Here is a 21973-nt window from a genome sequence, read left to right on the forward strand (position 1 = left end):
AAAAAATAGGTAGGTGCCAATTGGAAGACTACTGAAAGGTGTATGAAAAAATTCCTACGCTTAATTTTGGACAAAGGTTTGGACTACTTGTACCAACTGGCCTGAGACATCTTTAGAATGTTAGAGGCCATGATCGTGGGCCCAAACCTTCTCTACTTCCGCGTTCACTTTTGCTTCTAATCTTTATTATTGTAATCTGATTGTAAACAAACACGGCGTTTGTGATGAAAATGTTTGTCTTACAATTCACGGCATTTGTCCGTTTTTTATTGTCTCTAAAATCTAAGAGAAAAAGTTTCCACTGGTCTTTCTTGTGACATAAACTGTATTGTTGGCTGTCTTTCACTTTGTATAGGGAAATTATTTACCTGAGTACCACTAGTATATACTTGGTGGATGTACACTTGCTACAGTATCACATGTAACCTAACTGCTGTTAATTTCTATTTTTTTTCTTAATGGTTTTGTGCTTTCCTGCAGAAGTAGTCATTATGGATTTTTTGCCAAAAATCTGCAGTTCGGCGTATTTTAAAATCACTAAGACAGAATAATGACATAGACCTGCTATAATGATTTTTTGAGACCGTGAATGTTTTATTATTCAGCTGATATATTTATGTTTGGTTTTAAAGTGATTGTTTTATTTTCAGAAATTTCTAACGAAACCAATATCACTGCCGCAGACCGAAACTCAACAACAGGTAAGTTTTTAATCTCTGCAGATCCATTATATTTAATGCTTATTTTCTTCGTGAGAGGTGGGAAATTTTCGGAGAAGGCGTCATCACCGAAAGCGCTATAATTGGTTTGTTGGCAAGATCTTTGTACGTCATGTTTTTCCGAACATCACGTGACTCAGGCTTGACAAATGGAAACTATGAATCACTCCATGGGGTATAGTAATATTAAATATTAATTACAAAGTACATTACATATTTATATTGGCCCATTTTCGTTTTTCAGAAAGAATCGTCATACCTAGTGCAGTGGCTGGCGCCTTGTTTATCGCCATTGTCGTTGTGATCGCAGTGATGTGGCGTCGCTCTCGGAGAAGAAGGTAGCTTTTAGGTTTCTTTTTATTGTCCTAATTTGTTCAGTGCTAGAGCCTTACTCCTGTATACAATGTCGCTAAACTCCATTCCCAGTCCCCTTACAAGTGTTCTTTTTAACAGTTGCCACAATATGGTTGGATTATTTCGGAGGTGGCGTTAAACCATTTACCTTCACTTTGCTATTTACGTCCATTTATGGTACTATGAGATGGATGACTTCATTTTCTGTGTTATCCTCAACCTCAGTTGTGTTGAGGACACAATTTTTGTCTTTTGTTTTGTAATATTTGTATGTTAGTCCCCAAGAAGTGGTTTATTTCATTTCGCTTAACCTCATTCCCATTGCCGTTATTTTACCATTGTGACCCATTGTTCTGGTATTACGATGTCACTCCCAAAAGAATTTGGTTATCGCATATTCCCTTTTGATGTGATATTAGTGCTATGGCAATGGTCTTCATTTAACATTCCGCCTTTTTTGTATGGAATCTTGATTTTGTTCTAAAAGTAGACGGATTCCTTCGCTCTTATTGCTTAAGTCTTGGTGCCTTGGTGACAATAAGCGGTCGACGACGCTCGGGTGGCCGTCTGCTCATTCGAACATTCATACTTGGGATTTTCCGTTGAACCTCAACCGGTCTAAAGCAGCCCATACACGATCAATGATATTGCACAATAGTATTGTGTGAACTGACATTGCGCAATTATATTGACCGTGTGTGGGTGATATTGAAGACTTGCGCAATCATATTGTGCAAGTCTCAGAATTTCAAAATCTAGTAGAAATTTTCAGACTTGCGCAATCATTTGATTGACGGTGTGTGGCATTGCTCAATTACATTGAGCAATATTCATTTGAAGCGACAACTTTCTACTTTAAACATGACCACTACCCAGGAGAAAAAATTCTTGTTGGAGTGTATAGAACTCTATCGGGAACATCCCGTACTCTGGAATATTAAGAGCAAAGATTACAGCAATCGGAGAATGAAAGAGGAGGCATATAGAGTACTTGTAACAAAATTCAAAGAGAAATATCCCACTTGGGGAAAAGATGATGTGAAGAAAAAAACTCAATGCCCTACGAACCAACTTCCGGAAGGAACTTAAGAAAGTAATGGATTCCAAAAAATCTGGTGCTGGTAGTGATGATGTGTATGAACCTACACCGTGGTATTATAATGCATTGTTATTCCTAACGGACCAAGAACAGCCAGCTTCATCGAGAAATTCCATAGAAACTGTAGAAAACAATGAACTTGAAGAACAAATCCAGGTATGTTTTCATCTTGATATTTAACTTTATAATAATTATTATATAATTACAGTTATCATGGTTAAAGAGTTTTCTTTTCAATTCATTGACATTGGGCCGTATTCATAAATCGGGATCAATTCGAGATCATTTACCGATCGCGCGATATTTTCGATCGGAGTCAATTTTTTATTGTAAATATGACAAAGTTTGTGAGCTTTGTGCTTGACGGAGAACCACATTTATTTGATCCGGACTCCAAACTTTACATATTTCATCATACGAAATTGATTATAAACCCTGCATGAATATTACAATCAACGCGGATCGATTACATACAGTTACTGGCACTTTTCTGCTGAGAATCTGAGATCAACTGTCATAAAATTTGATCTCGACTAAATATTATGCATTCCACGAGTCTATCAAGCAAACCTTGGTGTATTTACAATGAAATATTGGCCCCGATCGAGCTTGGTCACAATTCATGAATACGGACCATTATATGGTGGAGTTCACTGTTTTTTCATTACTATGGTAACACATACAACAGTGTAGCAATGTTTGTTATTCCTCTGATTCCTCTTTTATTTCAACCATGTGCAGCGTTCTTTTTGCCACGGGATTGCTCCTTTGCTATTGAAGTATTCCTTGTATAAATCACGGTAGTATTTTGCTTGTCACGACGCATTCGGCCCATAGGTTGCCCGCAAACCTTCTAGGTTTCCCTGACGTTCACGCCATGATCCTTGGTGTACGACTCCATTATCATCTTCCCAATCAACTGTCCCGCTGGTGATGTACGAACCAGATTTTGTTCTTAAATAGTTATGAAGATAGCAACATGCCAACGTAATTATTTGAGCTTTCTCAGGGATAAGTTGGATGGCTCGCTGAAACACCCCAAATCTGGACGCCAGAATTCCAAAAACATTTTCCACTATACGCCGCGTTCTGCTTATACGGTAATTGTAAATGCATTGGTCCAAATCAAGTTTACCGTCACCTTCCCCGCCGTAAGGCTTCATCAAATTTTCTCCCAAGGCGAAGGCGTCATCACCGAGGAATACATATGGCAGACATGCCTCATCGTTATCATGTAGCTTCTCCGGTGCTGGTATACAGAGTTTGTTTTCCTCCATCATGCGTCCAAATGTACTATATGAAATAACTCCACCATCGGAAACGCGACCGTTGATGCCTGCGTCCACCATGAAAAACTCATAATTAGCATTTACCACTGCCAATAATACAATGCTGAAAAAGCCTTTGTAGTTATAATAGAATGATCCAGAACCTGGGGGCTTTTTTATGGACACATGTTTGCCGTCAATCGCTCCAATGGCATGGGGAAAGTTCCATTTACCGCGAAATTTATCAGCCTCTAGCTTCCACTCATCTTCCGTCTTCGGCATCTGAAATATAGAATTGTATTGTCATTTCAGGTTGAGACAGAAGATATCGCACAACATGAACCATCAACCACACCTGGGCCTGTCCCCTCCAAAGACACACAAAAATCTCGACAAAAGGACGCGCGAAAGAGTAAGCTGTCACGAGAACAGGAACTAATGGATTTGGCATGTAAACGACTTCGTGAGCCCGATGATGTTAATCTTGCCTTGGCAAAGACATGGGCCAACGAACTATCGCAAATGACACCGAATCAGCAATTATTTGCAAAAAAGGCTATTAATGATATTTTATTTGAAGGCCAAATGGGTACTCTACGAAGAGACAGCGTTACAATCAACCAAATGCAGCAGTTCATTTGCCGACCTGGTACCCGGTACAGCAGTGCATCTGAATCAAGTTACATTAACAACCGCCCTGATACGCCATACAGCACTGTATCTGCACCAACATACAGTCGATCCTCGACACCTTTGCCGCCTCCTGAGGAGTCATCTTGTGGACTCGCTGATTATTTCTCTTCTTTTGTACCGTGAATGAAACAGTATTTGAACAATTTAAATTTGCAGTTGCTCCACAAAATTGGTGCAGACTTAACGATTTTGTTTTGGTAATTCATTTCTGAACTTTGTGATGACACATGTATATTTCTACATTTCTTAAATCAATAATAATAATAAACCGAATTTAACAGAAATTGTGGTTTGTGCTTACCTTGATATATGGCCCAAGGCACGTGATGAGGGCCTCAAACGTCTCGATGACGATTTTTCCTATGGCCTGAGGTGATACAGCAGTGTGAAATTTCAAATCCTCGAAAGAATTCCCTGTAGCCAAATACCGTAGCGTAACTGAAAGTCGCTCACTAGGGGAAATCGGATCTCGCATAATTGTTTTTTGTTTTTCAATTAAAGGTGTTATCATATCCAGTAGTTCATCAAAACAATTTGCGTCCATTCTCAAGAAATTCCTGAAATCATCCGGCTCATTGTGGCGCAAGTCGAGTAATAATGATTGGTTTCCGAACTTTCGTCCACGCTCTAGAAACCATTGTTTCGCCCACAACCTTCGTCTTCTCCGTTTGCTACGTCTAGAGGCAAATACCAATGCGATAGCGATTGTTGGATCCATAGTGGCCAAAGTTTACAGTAGAAATGATACCATTTTGCTCAATACAATTGTGTGATTTTATTGAATCGTGTGTGGCGACCAGAAAAAACCCTGAAGTCAATTGTGCAATACTATTGTGCAATATCATTGATCGTGTATGGGCCGCTTAAAATCAAGAGACGCACGCTTGGGAACATAACCACGTCACAACACTCCACCTTGGACGACACCATCTCAAAGCAGGGGGCTTACACAGGTGTTCAGGCCAGAAAATCATTAACGTAGACGACAACAAACTCGCGCGAAATCATAAACAAGATAACATTTATTTCTTGTGTTTCAGTTTGAATTGATATATGTATAGAACAGATGGACTAAAAATTAAAGTAACACAAAGACAAAATGATTTGCTGAAAACACATGTTTCACCCCTTTCCTTTGTGTGTGTATGGTCCTTTCCGTGACGCACTCGAACGGGTGTTGAGAGCGGACAAGAGAAATTGGGGAGGATGGTTGTGTATTTGCCCTACGTTTGCGTCATTTTTGTGTAGAATAAATATGTAAAAGTTTAAAGGAGGATTATTAGAATATAAATAATAACTTTTTACCACAGGCATCCTAGGTCTTAAATTTCAACTCTTCCCCATTTACCGGTCTAATATCATCAAAAACGACTCGACAAAAAGACATTATTTCTTAACTGAACAACACTTCTCTGGTTTGTCAGGTTAATAAGGTACTCATATATCTGTACGTCATACGACAGAAAGTTCATCATTAAATTAATGTCACGGGTTTCCCCCGGTTTGTGCCCGGTTTCCTCATACCATAACCCTGACCTCCGTCGTTTAAGTGAAATATTCTTGAGTACGGCGTAAACTACCATGAAACAAATAAACAGTAACTTGTCAAAGGTCGAAGGTTTATCTCGGGTACCGCGGTATCCTTCAACCTCCCCCCCCCCCCCTCAAAAAATGAAATGCAAAATTGAAGAATGAAAAAAATATGTAAGTAAATAACAAAATCAGTAAAAAGAGTATGTCAATTTTGCTGAAATACCTTTGCTCGCGTTTTCAGGCGGAGACTTATGGACGATGGTTCTAATGACGATAAGTGCAGTATTAGGATTCCTCGACCTCAGACCTGGGACACGGCGAACTTTAGAGACGATAAAACATGGAAGAGTTACACAGTGTCGTACCCGGAACTCTTCCCTTACATTTTCTACAACAACGGTTTCCAAGATTCGAAACACGCGTAATAGACAGGGAGATAACTCATGGCTTTTGAATTTGATGTTAGCCTTTGGTTTTTCCCTTTGTTTTCAGCACCAAAGAATGTTTTCACGCGTTCTTTTTTCTCCTTTCAACAACGTCAGCAGGAAATTTGTTTATATTAAAACTTGACAAATATATGCATTATCCTTATTCCATGTGAGCACAAGATGATTCTATCGTGTCACCTGAAACAGTGCTGTTGACGACATCTTGATAGGCTTATAGGTCCGAGTAAGCCTAAACAGCGCCAGGTATGTCGTAAAGGATACAAAGGTCAAGCTTGTCTAGTGGTGGCAGTGACATAACGTGGGTGGAGAGAGCCGGACATCCACTGTAAGGAGTATATGTCCGACTTGGAATAAGTTGAGGCCTGGGTTATTTCCCCTTTCACTTTTAAAATACAGTCAGTACATAGATTAGTTTTGTCCTACCACTCTCGATTCACGCAAAACATTGTTGTGCAAATTTGGTAAAGCATGTATGCGTGCGTGTATGTATGTATCCTTGGGTTTTGACATCATGCTTAACAGTTTTGTCAGTTAGAATGAAGAGTCATTAGGTGTGTGCCCATATAGGCCTACTGTGTGTTCTTGTGGCAGGGCCAGTTCATGTTGCCAAAATGCTAATCGGTAAATTATGGTAAGGTATTGATTGTCGATCACATCATATATCAATTTCACTTTAATCTGACGTACATGAGACAATGTTGATATATAAGACATCAGAACTTCTAATGGCTAACGTTTTCCGTCTGATGTACGTAAAGTCAAATGTGCTGTGCATCCATGTCAGAATTATTATGGTTGTTTTTTGTGGTGGTCGCTATTCTTTAAATTGAACAGAGAGCCAGTCGCTAAAGCTGACTTAATTATTAAAGTAGTATTTCAGAAATGTTCTAAAAGTATATTTAAAATTCTACACCGCTTATCAACAAAATAAATAGTAAAGAATAGTCAGTACCTAGCCATTCATTTGGTGACGTCATTTTGGCATGTTATAGCTGTCTAGAGTGACTTCACAGAACCTAGAAGCTCTCCCCAACCACAGGTATTACAGGTAGCTGATAAATGTGTGGCTCAAAATGCACCAGTTTAACACTTTGACTAACCGCAAAATCCAATTTCTTGCTCCGTTATCTGTCTATCCACAAAAAGAAACCACACTGACAATTGAGAGGTTAAAAGGGTTTTTGACTCATCAGCCAATTATCACGTGACTTTTCTTTATCCCATGCAATTGGAGAAGATGATGATGATAGCAAAATGCTGTTTGCCATTTCTTAAAAAAAATGACTTTGTAGGAAGAGCTGTCAAAGCTAGTAAAAAATAAATCTACGAAAACCTCTTAGTGGCCATAACATAATTTGCAACACCCGTGGAAGCTTTACCGCATGGTTGATTTATTTATTTATTTATTTATTTCGCATTTAACAGAGGCCGAGAGAAACCCACGCCCATCTGCAGGTTGCTGGCAGACCTTCCCACGTACGACCGGGAAGGAAGTCAACGTCAGTTGGACTTGAACTCACAGCAACCGCACATATACACATCAAGCTGTAGAGGTACATACCAAGCTGTACGTGTACATATCAAGCTGTAGAGGTACATATCAAGCTGTAGAGGTACATAACAAGCTGTACATGTACATATCAAGCTGTAGAGGTACATACCAAGCTGTACATGTACATATCAAGCTGTAGATGTACATACCAAGCTGTACATGCACATATCAAGCTGCAGAGGTACATACCAAGCTGTACATGTAGATATCAAGCTGTAGAGGTACATACCAAGCTGTACATGTACATATCAAGCTGTACATGTACATATCAAGCTGTAGAGGTACATACCAAGATGTACATGTACATATCAAGCTGTAGAGGTACATAACAAGCTGTACATGTATATATCAGGCTGTAAATGTACATACTAAGCTGTACATGTACATATCAACCTGCAGAGGTACATACCAAGCTGTACATGTACATATCAAGCTGTAGAGGTACATATCAAGCTGTACATGTACATATCAAGCTGTAGAGGTACATATTAAGCTGTATATGTACATATCAAGCTGTAGATGACATACCAAGCTGTACATGTACATATCAAGCTGTAGAGGCACATACCAAGCTGTACATGTACATATCAAACTGTAAAAGTACATACCAAACTGTACATGTACATATCAAGTTGCAGAGGTACATACTAAGCTGTACATGTACATATCAAGCTGTAGAGATACATATCAAGCTGTACATATACACATCAAGCAGTAGAGGTACCTATCAAGCTGTACATGTACATATCAAGCTGTAGAGGTACATACCAAGCTGTACATGGATATGTAAAAATTCCTTGAAATACAAATGACATTAAACCAATGGAATGAAGGTAAGATATCAGTTTATCAATGATTTCTATGTACCATTTACCGGGACAACTTAGTCAGAGTCAAGTTTTTGTTCTGGCATTGTGTATACTTGGACTGTGGTAACCCCGCCCACTTTTTCTCCTCTGTCCACGCTCCGTGACATGGCTTACAGCTACACGTTCCAGACTTGCATTCCGCTCCGATGCCGCAATTATTGGATTTGTTGCAAAGGTCACCGAGTGCAACATGGGCGGTACTGATAAACCTATCGTGGAAAGAAAACTGACCTCGCACTCACAGGTGTGATTGGCAGAGCAGATGAAATGCCTGGGCAAACAGTCCTTCGTTGTGTTACACGGATCACCAATAACACCAGCTGGAGGTGAACAAAACCAAATTTAAATCCGTAGTCACATGGGTGATTTATTGCTCGAAGATTTTGTTTGTACGTCTTTGGCGTTATGCAGTATACATTTACTTCATTACCTATGTAAGATATTAACTGAGGGCCGTGTGCAAATACACATGATGTAGAGATGACCATTGGAACAAGTAAAACGTTTGTTTGCTTGTTAGATTTGCTTTTATGAACTGTTTTACATGTTTTTCTTGGGATTTGAATTGGTACAAAGCAAGGTTCAGCTGTACCGGACTACCCTACAAACGCCGGTATATAGCAGTTCTAAGCCCTTAGTCAACCAAACATGTGCCTGGGTAAAACCACCGCCTTTGGCCAGTGACTTCAAAAACCTACTGAATTCAAGATTTCTATGTATCAAGTATTAAAAAGTGCAAAGGTCGTGACACATGTTTTCCAGACACCACTAGTTGACCCATCACTATGACCCCCAGTGACCTTAGCGTTGATGACGATTTCTCTACAAAATTTGCTAACTGTGTGACGGAATAAAGTGACTGTCCCAGTTATGTTCAACTCGCTCTCACTGTGAGAGGTATGGCAGTGTGCGAGAAAATTGCAGTCGCTGAAATATTTGACATGACGAGCATGGCACTGTGGCAGAAAACTGGAATTTTTGTCACTGGAACAGGAAACTAAAGAATGTGCTGTATTTTGACATTGGAAAAGTGGATAAAATGCTATTCTTCTAACGCGAGGATATTCTCGACTTGTCCAATAGATGGTATTCTTCTAACACGGGGATATTGTAGACTTGGCCTATAGATGATATTCTTCTAACGCGGGGATATTCTCGACTTGTCCAATAGATGGTATTCTTCTAACACGGGGATATTGTAGACTTGGCCTATAGATGATATTCTTCTAACGCGGGGATATTTCCGACTTGGCCAATAAATGCTATTCTTCTAACACGGGGATATTGTAGACTTGGCCAATAGATGCTATTCTTCTAACGCGGGGATATTTTCGACTTGGCCAAAAGATGCTATTCTTCTAACACGGGGATATTGTAGACTTGGCCTATAGATGCTATTCTTCTAACGCGGGGATATTTTCGACTTGGCCAATAGATGCTATTCTTCTAACACGGGGATATTGTAGACTTGGCCTATAGATGCTATTCTTCTAACGCGGAGACATTCCCGACTTGGCCAATAAATGCTATTCCTCGAACGCGGGGATATTCCTGACTTGGCCAATATTTGAAATAATAATTTATGATTGGCTACTACGCCTGGAAAATTCATTTTTTCAATTAGCCAAAAACAGTATAAAAAAATTCCCTTCTTGCTTATATCTTCTACAAGGAATAGCTATTTTAAAACACGAACAATAGAGGGACTAAGACACTTGTGAATGACCTATAAGTAACGACTGACGTCATCGTTATCTGTGAATGACGTGACGCTTGTCAAATTTCGGTCGCACCGTCTGCTCGTTTCTCATTTCTTATTTCCGAGTTGGGGAGTCTATATTTGAAGATTTAATCTGTTTGAATGTGAAATAAACAAATTCAGAAATTAAGCTGAGAAAACGTGATTTGTCAGCTGCATACATTTTATGCATATGGGACTGTGCGTAAGCCTACTGGGCGCAGTTCTCAAGATCAGTCAATGCCGTAAACCAGTAAACAGCGTCCTGCTATGCGTTTTTCTTGGTATATATCATCGATGACTTCATGAAAATACAGCTCTGGTTTTATTTACTTGTGGGCGCAACTCATGTGATTCGAATAGCTTAACAGTTTTCCATCGCAAAGACACGAGTCCGCCTGGCACGCGCACTCGTATCTCGTTGACGAGTATCTTAACCTCTATCACTTAACTTTACTGTCCATCGCTATGAGCCACAGTTCAATAGCAAACAGTTTTTTCCCCTTGAAAATGAGAGAATTCATCCTTTTGTCCTACATGGTAAAGAGATCCAACTGGCAGAGTAAATCAAGTATACAGACCATCTTTGTGAGAAAAAAAATTGGCTGCTTGATGTCTATATGGTTCATTGGTAGGCCCCTAGGCCCATTTTTCGAATTTTAGCAATATTTGTCTTATAAAACAGCAAACAAAAAATAGAAAATCTCTACAAAGTTTCCTTACCTCAGTATATGGCTTCCCTCCGTTACGAGTAAGACATGCACTTAGCGCCTGGCTCAGGTTATACACTTTACTCCTACCAACACTTTTTTATTTTACCACGGGCAAAGTTAAGATCAGGGCCGGACCTTGGGCAGTGAACGACATAGTATAACACATGCATGTCATGGTTGTCAAGGAGTGAACGAGTGAGTGTTTGGGGTTTAACGTCGTGCTTTTTTTCAGTCGTATTACGACGAAGTAGTCCTTAGAGTGACTAGAAACCTTCTTCACTGCAATTATATTTACCTGTTCCTGCCTAAGCCATGATACTAGAGGCGTGTGCGTGGCTACTTTTTTAGGCATTTACATGGGCAGTTAGAATAAAACCCCGTAATACCTTTATGTTACCGTCTTTTGACGTAAGAAAGTATAAATAAATAAAGGACTCGAAACAGCATCTCCTTTCAGACAGTCACTCTATTCCACTCGGTTCATCACTTTGAGCAGTCCCGCAGTATGTTACTTTCGTATTATTATCCAATCGCAATGCTGCAACGTCATGAATATTAATATAGGGGAGCTGATCATGTGATGTAAACATACACATGTGCTATGATCTAAACAAATGCACGTGGCAAACTATGGCAATATCACAAACCCTAACTGAGATAACTGAAAATTGGCCTGATTTCACCCTTTACGAGCGAATACTTGGCAAGTGTTACTTTTCACAAAATATGTCGGTGGTTTGCTGTGAAAAACAATCAAGTAAAAATTGCCGTAACTGCTTTGAGATCTCTTTGGCTGAAATGTAAGGAAAAGAAAGGGAACAATAAATTACAAGAAAAAAATTTATTCAAAAAATATAACACTAGAATAAATATGTAAATGAGGTTTATAATGAAATATAAAGCAGCGACATAGTTAAGACCAAAAGGTAAACACCAGCACTATTCCAGCTCTGACGCGGCTCCATATGTCATTTCTTCAATGCTAATTATTTTAAGCTAATACTCTCTTTAAAAAAAAAACCACATTTTTTCAGTGAAACACGGGTACTCGTACAGTGAAAACTTGGGTATTAACATGAACAACATTTGGTAAATATATACAATCTTATATACAGAGAGAGTTTAATGTGTAACAATTTCTTACTGGTCTCCTCACGGCATCAAAGTTACCCTGTCAAAGTTGATATTCTGGATTATCACCTCTATGATATGTTAGCCCCAAAAACACAATATTTTAGCACAAGTATTAATGTATTATCACTGGACACTGGCAAAAATTTTTTTTTAGACATTTCAACACAGCGACGGTAATGTTAGCTCTGGCATAAATATACATGTACCGGTGTATTTGCACTGGACACCAACAAAACATGTCAGGACAAGGGAAAAAAATTTCATTAATGCCACTGGTATTAGATAAAATATTCAGTAGGGATAAAAAAAATTTGTAATCATGACCAATTGTTTGAAATTTTATTTACTAATGATGGTATTAAGTCATATTTTATATTTAAATTTTTGGCCTAACTCAGCAGCCTTAGCAGTTATTGAAAGAGTAACAGCAGCAGTTTTATCACTGACTCTGATATTTTAGGAATCACACCAAAATGTTAACAGTAATATGGACATCGATTACAGCAGTATAGCACGGTAATTGTGGCACTAACACCATAAGTTACGGAATAACACCGTGACATAGCAGCAATGATACCGTGACGTTAGCACTAACACCATGACATTATAACACTAATACAATGACGTTAGCACTAACACCATGATATTATAGCACAAATACCGTGGCGTTAGCATTAATACAGTGACACTGGCACTAACATCGTGGCGTTAGCACTATAACAGCATTTAGTAATGGTATTAACACCGTAATTTTGGCACTAACATTAAAACATTTCAGTACAGAAACATTTAAATGGTTATATGACTCAGGAGCCTCTCACCAATGCGGTCGCTGTGAGTTCAGGTCCAGCTCATGCTGGCTTCCTCTCCAGCCGTAAGTGGGAAGGTCTTGCAGCAACCTGTGGATGGTCGTGGGTTTTCCCCGGGGCTGGCCGCCGTCGTATAAGTGAAATATTCTCTAGTACGAAGACACGAATCAAATAAATAAATAAATAATTGGATTTATGATCCAGCTGTAAAATGCTATTCATAAACTTTAAAAAATTATTATTACACTATTATGATCTTTAAAAAATCTGGCAACAACGCGAACTGATTTGATACATCTGAAGATATCGTCTGCGACTTCTACAATGGATTAACACTTATTTGACGTTTCTTGTACATAAGTGTGTATTTCAGTCACTACATAATATCGGTAACATTTATATGTATAAATATGGATAAGTATATGGAGTAATAAAGAAGATATATGTATACATGTCATTTTTGTTTTGTTGATCGAGTGAAATAGTCTGTATTGGTTCGCCGGAGCACGGTCGTTCATTGGGGAAGACATTTATGCCCAAACTACAACATTGCAGGCTTTTTTGTGCACTGATCTAAGTTTTTAACTGGAAAGAATTCTGAAAGTGTTTTGTGTCACAAAACTTTACGTAAAATACATGAAATGTGCTGAATTATCCAAACTGCCGACGATTTCAATCCTTTCTACTTTAGCCACGTGGGTTTGTTTGTAACGCTAGCTGGGCATGCGTACTCGACATGAGTACCTGTGCCCATATTTTGGAAACGCCTAAAGACTCGTGTCTAACATTCCAACAAAACTCTTGTGCACTCATTCCGTATAGCAACTCCATGTAAAAAAACACAGATTGAGGTCCTTCCTGTTCTGAATTTTACTTTTTAGACGTTTGCAAGTTATCACTTAAAACTTAACGCGCTTGATAAATGCGAGCACTGGTTTATTCTGGCGTTTTTGCTATGATGAGGGTAGGCCCCTATGGGGAATATATTACTTCTGAGTTTAAAACAGATTGAACAGAAAAACAATATTTTGAAATAACGTATACATAAGATAATAACCAAAAATAATCTACAACAGTTTATGTAAGCTTTTCATTAATAAATAACGTCATATTGTGTGGTTTTAGTCAGTTCAATTATTTAAGGTGACCAGCAATCATCCGTGACGAGAGAGCGTGGTAAGGATTCCGTTTTGACATGAACAAAAAAACACCTCTCAGGTAGAGGACGATTTGGCAACAGCAATCTGCGCATATATACTTATGATCGTGTAGTGCATTTATTGTATTCTGTAGTAATGAAGATGACACAGAAAATGTCCGTTTTTATGAAATAAGCCGTGAAATTTGAAACCGATTTGACCAGCAAACCGGATGTTCCTTTCAACCAATGAATGTATAAATGATTAGATAATATGTTCTGGAAATTTGTTCACTAAAGGATATACAACATATAAAAGGCAATAATGAAAATTGTCAGGAGACAATCTCTAAGTAAGTTGTTACTTAACGATTAGCTATGTATAATCCACGGCCAATTTTAAAAACGTTTCGATGTTGTTGTTGTTGTTGTTACGTTGTCAAAAATGGAATCATATCAAAAGGTGATAGAGTTTGATCATATCAGATACACAACTACAAACTTGATAGCATGCGAAATGTTTTTCGACACGCCTAGTTCTCTATGGTGCTTTGTAAATCCATAGTAGATCAAACAACTGGCATTTGTGATCTTTCTGTTTTGCACAGAAAAAAAACGTTAAAGAGTTGAATGAATTACTGTGGCCTAACACCTCCCTGAAGTGTTTCACATTCGAATAAGATCTCACCAAAGATCAATGAAGTGACCTTTTTGAGTGGAATAGCGACTCGTGTCCAAGTTGTCTTGGTAATTTTCTCTTGTAGTCCATGAATGATACGCTAACCCACAAACTGTAATCGCACCCGACTTTACGTACGTCATACGGAAAAGGTTAGCCATTAAAAGTTTCAACATTGTCAACAGTGTGCGTCAGATTAAATGGTATATAATGGGATCGACAATCAATACCTCACCACAATTTGCTGATTAGGATTTTGGCAACATGATGTCGCCCTGCCACAAGAACACACAGTAGGCCTATATGTGCAAACACCTAAAGACTTGTCGTCATAACTAACAAAACCGTTAGCCATGACGCAAAAACCCAAACATACATACATACACACACGCGCAAATACCTTACCAAATTTGCACAAAAATGTTTTGCGTGAATCGAGAGTGGCAGGACAAGAATAACATGTGTACTGACTGCGTTTTAAAAGTGAAAGGGGACATAGCCCAAGGCTCTCCACTCATGTAATATCGCTGCCACCACTAGACAAGCTTGACCTTTGTGTCCTTTACGACATACCTGGCGCTGTTTAGGCTTAATCGGACCTATAAGCCTATCAAGATGTCGTCAACAGCACTGTTTCAGGTGACACGATAGAATCATCTTGTGCTCACATGGAATAAGGATAATGCATATATTTGTCAAGTTTTAATATACACAGTTTTCTTGCTGTTGTTGCAGGGAGGAAAAAGAACGCGCGAAAACATTCCTTGGTGATGAAAACGAAGGGAAATAACCAATGGCTCACACCAAGTTCAACACCCATGAGTTATCTCCTTCTCCATTACGCCAGTTTTGAATCTTGGAAACTGTTGTTGTAGAAAATGTAGGGGAAGTGTTCCGGGTACGATATTGTGGAATTTTTCCATGTTTTATCTTCTCTAAAATTCGCCGTGTCCCAGGTCTGAGGTCGAGGAATCCTAAAACTGTACTTATCGTCGTTAGAATCATCGTCCATAAGTCTGTGCCTGAAAACGTGACATAAAAATATTACAAAACAAAAGACAAAAATTGTGTCCTCAACGGCCATAGGAATGAGGTTGAGGATTAAACAGACAATGGCGTCATCCTTCTCATAGTACCATAAATGGACGTAAATAGTAAACTGAAAGTATATGGTTTAACGCCACCCCCCACAATAATCCAGCCATATTGTCGCGACTGTTATAGAAAGGACACTTGTAAGTGGACTGGGAATAGAGTTTAGCGACACTGTATACAGGATTGAGGCTCCACCACTGAACAAATAAGGGCAATAGGAAGAAAACTAAAAGCTACCTTCTTCTCCGAGAGCGACACCACATTACTGTGATCACAACGACAATGGCGATAAGCAAGGCGCCAGCCACTGCACTAGGTATGGCGATTCTTTCTGAAAAACAAAATAGGCCAATATAAATATGTACTGTATTTTGTAAAATAAACAAATTTTGTAAAATAAATTTCATATTATTATAAATCAAAGAGTGATTCATAGTTTCCATTTGTCAAGACATAGTCACGTGATGCTCGGAAAAACATAACCTACAACTATCCAGCGAAAAAACAAAATATAGTGCTTTTGGTGACATATAGTGATTTTTACGACACTTAGTGATTTTTGTGACAAAGTGAATTTTGTAACATACTTTCTGTGAATAAATGTGAGCGTTTGTTTGAAGATCCCAGTCATCGTTTAAAAATGTCATTGGTCCCAGCCCCACGTGGTCTATTCCAGCATCTGCTGGGACCATTAAAGCCTACACTGAATCGAACCATGTGTCATATCAAGGATCAAACAAATGTACAAGATGTGGTAGTTATCCCTGCTCTTGTTCTGCGATCGTACATGTACCTCTGGCCTTCCGGCAACTTGCGGATGGTCGTGGATTTCCCCCTTAGTACTACACCGTTTCCTCTTACCCTAATGCTGGCCATCTTTAGTTTCGGCTTCAGACACCAATTAAAATACATTTAATAAAATTCTCCATAATGTTTAATATTTACCTATGGGTCCGAGCCCTGTTGCTTGATCACTTGTCCCTTCCCCTGTGTCTTTTGTCGTCGGTTTCGCTGTTGTATTATTGGTAGCTTGATCCGTAAAATTTGTTGAGGTGCTGTTGGCGTCTGTTATTTGCATCGTTGTTGGACCACTTGGAGTGTCTGTTGTTGTCTCCATTGTTATTGTAGTACTTGATGCATCTGTTGCTGTTTTCATTGTTGTTGTCGTACTCGGTGCGTCTGTTGTTGTCTCCACTGTTGTTGTAGTACTTAATGCATCTGTCGCTGTTTTCATTGTTGTTGCAGTACTTGGTGCATCTGTTGCTGTCAGCGTTGTTATTGTAGTACTTGATGCATCTGTTGCTGTTTTCATTATTGTTGTAGTGCTTGGTGCATTTGTTGTTGTTGCTGTCACCGTTGTTATTGTAGTACTTGATGCATCTGTTGCTGTTTTCATTGTAGTAGTACTCGGTGCGGCTGTTGTTGTCTCCATTGTTGTTGTAGTGCTTGGCGCATCTGTCTCTGTTCTCATTGTTGTTGTAGTATTGGGTGCATCTGTTGCTGTCACCGTTGTTTTTGTAGTACTTGATGCATCTGTTGCTGTTTTCATTGTAGTAGTACTCGGTGCGTCTGTTGTTGTCTCCATTGTTGTTGTAGTACTTGATGCATCTGTCTCTGTTTTCATTGTTGTTGTAGTACTTGGTGCATCTGTTGCTGTTTTCATTGTAGTAGTACTCGGTGCGCCTGTTGTTGTTGTCTCCATTGTTGTTGTAGTACTTGGTGCATCTGTTGCTGTTTTTATTGTAGTAGTACTCGGTGCGGCTGTTGTTGTCTCCATTGTTGTTGTAGTACTTGGTGCCTCTGTCTCTGCTTTCATTGTTGTTGTAGTACTGGGTGCGTCTGTTGCTGTCACCGTTGTTATTGTAGTACTTGATGCATCTGTTGCTGTTTTCATTGTAGTAGTACTCGGTGCGTCTGTTGTTGTCTCCATTGTTGTTGTAGGACTTGGTGCATCTGTCTCTGTTTTCATTGTTGTTGTAGTACTTGGTGCATCTGTTGCTGTTTTTATTGTAGTAGTACTCGGTGCGGCTGTTGTTGTCTCCATTGTTGTTGTAGTACTTGGTGCATCTGTCTCTGTTTTAATTGTTGTTGTAGTACTGTGTGCGTCTGTTGCTGTCACCGTTGTTTTTGTAGTACTTGATGCATCTGTTGCTGTTTTCATTGTAGTAGTACTCGGTGCGCCTGTTGTTGTCTCCATTGTTGTTGCAGTACTTGATGCATCTGTCTCTGTTTTCATTGTTGTTGTAGTACTGGGTGCGTCTGTTGCTGTCACCGTTGTTATTGTAGTAATTGATGCATCTGTTGCTGTTTTCATTGTAGTAGTACTCGGTGCGGCTGTTGTTGTCTCCATTGTTGTTGTAGTACTTGGTGCATCTGTCTCTGTTTTCATTATTGTTGTAGTACTGGGTGCATCTGTTGCTGTCAACGTTGTTTTTGTAGTACTTGATGCATCTGTTGCTGTTTTCATTGTAGTAGTACTCGGTGCGGCTGTTGTTATTTGCATTGTTGTCGCAGCATGGCTTGCCGTCTTTTCTGTTGTTGACGTAGCCGTTGCATCTGTTGTAGTTTCTATTATTGTTGTACTACTGTGTACATTTGTTGTTGTTTCTACGGCTGTCGTAGTACTCGTTGCCCCTGTTGTAGTTTCCACTGCATTTGTCATTGTTGCACTAGAAGCATCTGTCGTAGATTTTAATGCTGTTGTATTACTTTGAGTCTCTGTTGTTTCTCTTATTGTTGTCGTGCTTTGTCCGTTTGTTGTCGTTTCTGTCTTTGCTGTTGTCATCGGTGGAGTCGTTGTGCTATCCATGTCAACTGTAGATGTCGGTGTGGGTATGAACACGGGTGTCGCTGGAGGGGCGATAGAAGTCGGAGCTTCAGTTCCGTCGTCGCTGGTCGCTGTTGTTGTGACCTGGGGTGTTGGCGCTGTTGTCAGTGGAGTAGTTGTCGTATCTGTGTGAACTGTAGATGTCACGCTCGTTGTTGTGGAATCAGACATTTCCGTCGTGGACGTCGATGTGGAAGATTCTGCAGGAAAGTGCGAAACCATTAAGACAGAAAAAAAGAGTAACAACAATTAGATTACGTGTGATACTGTGACAAGTGTATATCCAATAAGTCGTCATATGACTGAAAAATTGTTGAGTACGACGTTTAACCCCAAACACTCACTCACTCACTCACTTACTCACTCACTATATCCAATTATTATATACTAGTGGTGCTTAAGTAAATCATTTCCCTATTCAAAGTGAAAGACAGCAAACAATAAAGTTTATGTCACAAGAAAGACCAATGGAATCTATAGCAAAATCACAATTCAGTTTTCTTTTTATTTTTTTTTTTTTTGAGAAAATAGTAAACACACAAATATTCCGAATTGTAAGATTGGATGTATGGATCAGTTTAGGTCTTCACGCCGCCACAAACATTTTCTTCATCACAAATCTTCATGTTTACAATAAGAATACAATAATATAGTTCAGAAAAAAAGTGAACACAGAAGTAGGCAAAGTTGGGCCCACGGTAATGACCTCCAACATTCCAAAGATGTCTCAGGCATCCCAGTTGATACCAGTTGTCCAAAATTTTGTCCAAAATTAAGGGTAGGAATTTTTTCACACACTTTTCAGCTGTTTTCCCATTTGTCACCTATCTATTTTTTGATAGTTGGTTTCATTTTAGATAATAGTATGTTTGTGAATCTTGATAAATGTATCCTGAAATGGAGGAATGGGGCGCAAAACCCGTCTGGACTTCTCCGAAAGTTCACTGATGACGCCTTTTTGGAAAAGATGCGACATTTGGCATATCAATAAGCATAAAAATAAAAGACATTTTAAACATTTTTTTTTTCAAAAATTACCTGTGGTTGAATTTGGTTCGACAACAGTAATATTAGTTCCGTTGCAAATTTCTGAAATATAAAAAAATCCCTTTAGAAATATAGAAATGCATCATAATTAAACAATTAAGGTCCAGAAAATCATTGTGTAGGCCTTTTTTCTCTTACCGAATTTAAATAGCCTAAACCGCCGATTTCAAAATAAACTTTCCATACTTAAACATTATAACTGAAATTATCGTCTTTAAATAAATATCATACATGTACCTGTAGTATTTATACTGTTTAAATAAGTTTCTAAAAGTTACTGTGCCATCCGCATTATACATTTTGGGAAAGCGACCAGCTTTTTAAATTTTCGAGAGGTGACCTTCTTTAAAAGTTTGGGAGCCGCCTTATAAATTTTATAAAGGCGACCCGACTTATCAATTTTGGGAAGGGGACCCGCTTCATAAATTTTGGGAAGATTACTCTAATATACAGACGAGCCTGGCATTTTGTGAAAGGAAACTATTTGGGCTATTCAAATATACCAAAAGGAAACCGATTGGATTCGCATTGACCGACTTTTGCAAACAAATCCCAGCGTGGTCTTTTATAACCTCTTGTCAAGAATTTTGGTGCCACAAATTACCTGACACTAGAAAAATCATGTCTACCCATAAGAGCACAGACCCGATTTTCACAACCAATGTTATTTTTTTTTTCAAAATAACTCCTTTTACGAAAGGAGATAAGGCGATGTTTTGTGAAAATGAATCCGACAGTATTCTGTCTAACAACGTGACTTGTTGATTCACAGGATACAGTTCGGTTTAACAGTGTAAAACCATGACCGAGCATGATATGATTTAAGAACTCAGTTTGATGATCCCACCGTACAGTCCAGTGATCACGCTGCACAGTTCGGTTAAACAGTGCAATATGGTCATTGCACAACACAGTTCGGTGCCACAGTATAGTGTTGTGAGCGCGCGGTAGAGTTCATTTTATCAGTGAAGTATGGGGATCGCACAGTACAGTTCGATATAACAGTACAGTGTGGTGATTGCACGGTGCAGTTAGGTTTAACACTACAGTATTGTAATGGCAGAGAACAATTCCGTTTAACAGGATACAGAATGGTGATTGCACGACATAGTTTCATTAACAGTACACTGTGCTAATCGCACTATGTAGTTCGGTTTAACAGAACAGTACGATGATCGCATAATACAGTTCGGCGAAACAATGTTGTGTTGTGATCGCACAGTACAGGTCGGTTTAACAGTACAAAAAGGTGATCACAAAGTACTGTCTAGTTTAACAGTACAGCGTGACGACGGCAAAGTATAGTTCAGTTTAACGGTGTGACAGCTCGGTTTTACAATAGAATATGGTGATCACACAGTATAGTTCGGTTTAACTTTGCAGTGCGATAGTCGTTTACAATACTGTTTTGTCAAGTTTTTTTTCACTATATACACCTACCGTTAGAGCATTCTGGAGGGTGACAGTCAAGGACTACCAATGTTGGAAACAGAAGCCATCGTTCTTTGGTATAGTTAGGTTCAGCTATGCCATGTAGTTATCGCGCAGTACAGTTCTGTTTAGCGATATAAACTGTTAGTCGCTCGATACAGTTTGGATTTACCGTATACAGTACTATTCCGTCCATTTTTAAATATATACACTTACCGTTAGATAATTCTGGGTGGCGACAGTCAAGGACTACCAATGTTGGAAACAGAAGCCATCGTTCTTTGGTATAGTTAGGTTCAGCTATGCCATGTAGTTATCGCGCAGTACAGTTCTGTTTAGCGATATAAACTGTTAGTCGCTCGATACAGTTTGGATTTACCGTATACAGTACTATTCCGTCCATTTTTAAATATATACACTTACCGTTAGATAATTCTGGGTGGCGACAGTCAAGGACTACCAATGTTGGAAACAGAAGCCACCATTCTTTGGTACAGTTAGATTCAGCTATGCCATGTAGTTATCACGCAGTACAGTTCTGTTTAGCGATATAAAATGCTAGTCGCTCGATACAATTTGGATACACAGTATATAGTACTATTCCGTCCATTTTTAAATATATACACTTACCGTTAGATAATTCTGGGTGGCGACAGTCAACGAGTACCGACTGTGGAAACAATAGCCATCGCTCTTCTTGCGTCCATGGCATCTGACCATCAGCGCACGAGCACACACCGCCAGCACAGGTTGTGAAGCCTGCGCATTCGTCTTTTGTGGTGCAGTTTTCCCCATACCTCTTCACCTCGGAGTCAGTAGGGTGGCA

General features: G+C 39.1%; 1 protein-coding gene and 2 long non-coding RNA genes across 3 annotated transcripts; 1 reads left to right on the forward strand and 2 right to left on the reverse strand.

Moving 5' to 3' along the window:
• The first annotated feature begins 647 nt into the window (after positions 1 to 647).
• LOC135463120 (uncharacterized) lies at positions 648 to 7444 on the forward strand. Its single transcript, XR_010443521.1, has 3 exons — positions 648 to 701; positions 964 to 1057; positions 5908 to 7444. It is a non-coding gene; the product is annotated as an uncharacterized LOC135463120 (long non-coding RNA).
• A 6720-nt stretch (positions 7445 to 14164) lies between these two features.
• On the reverse strand, positions 14165 to 18819 carry LOC135462763 (mucin-2-like). Its single transcript, XM_064740008.1, has 3 exons — positions 16788 to 18819; positions 16080 to 16173; positions 14165 to 15769 (listed from the first exon to the last, which is right to left on the reverse strand). Exons 1-3 carry the CDS (start codon positions 18649 to 18651, stop codon positions 15586 to 15588), a joined length of 2142 nt encoding a protein of 713 aa, XP_064596078.1. The 5' UTR covers positions 18652 to 18819; the 3' UTR covers positions 14165 to 15585.
• LOC135462764 (uncharacterized) lies at positions 18815 to 21942 on the reverse strand. The gene is made up of 3 exons (XR_010443489.1): positions 21778 to 21942; positions 19708 to 19758; positions 18815 to 18869 (listed from the first exon to the last, which is right to left on the reverse strand). It is a non-coding gene; the product is annotated as an uncharacterized LOC135462764 (long non-coding RNA).
• Positions 21943 to 21973: the final 31 nt, after the last annotated feature.

The sequence above is a fragment of the Liolophura sinensis genome, chromosome 2, assembly GCF_032854445.1.
Source record: "Liolophura sinensis isolate JHLJ2023 chromosome 2, CUHK_Ljap_v2, whole genome shotgun sequence".
NCBI classification, from domain to species: Eukaryota; Metazoa; Mollusca; class Polyplacophora; order Chitonida; family Chitonidae; genus Liolophura; species Liolophura sinensis.

Coding starts and splice junctions, on each gene's coding strand:
- LOC135462763 (XM_064740008.1), bottom strand. CDS start 18,651: ATGGATAGCACAACGACTCCACCGATGACAACAGCAAAGACAGAAACG. Junction 16,174..16,787: donor AACAGGGCTCGGACCCATAG/GTAAATATTAAA, acceptor TTTGTTTTTCAG/AAAGAATCGCCATACCTAGT. Junction 15,770..16,079: donor TGTCGCTCTCGGAGAAGAAG/GTAGCTTTTAGT, acceptor TCACGTTTTCAG/GCACAGACTTATGGACGATG.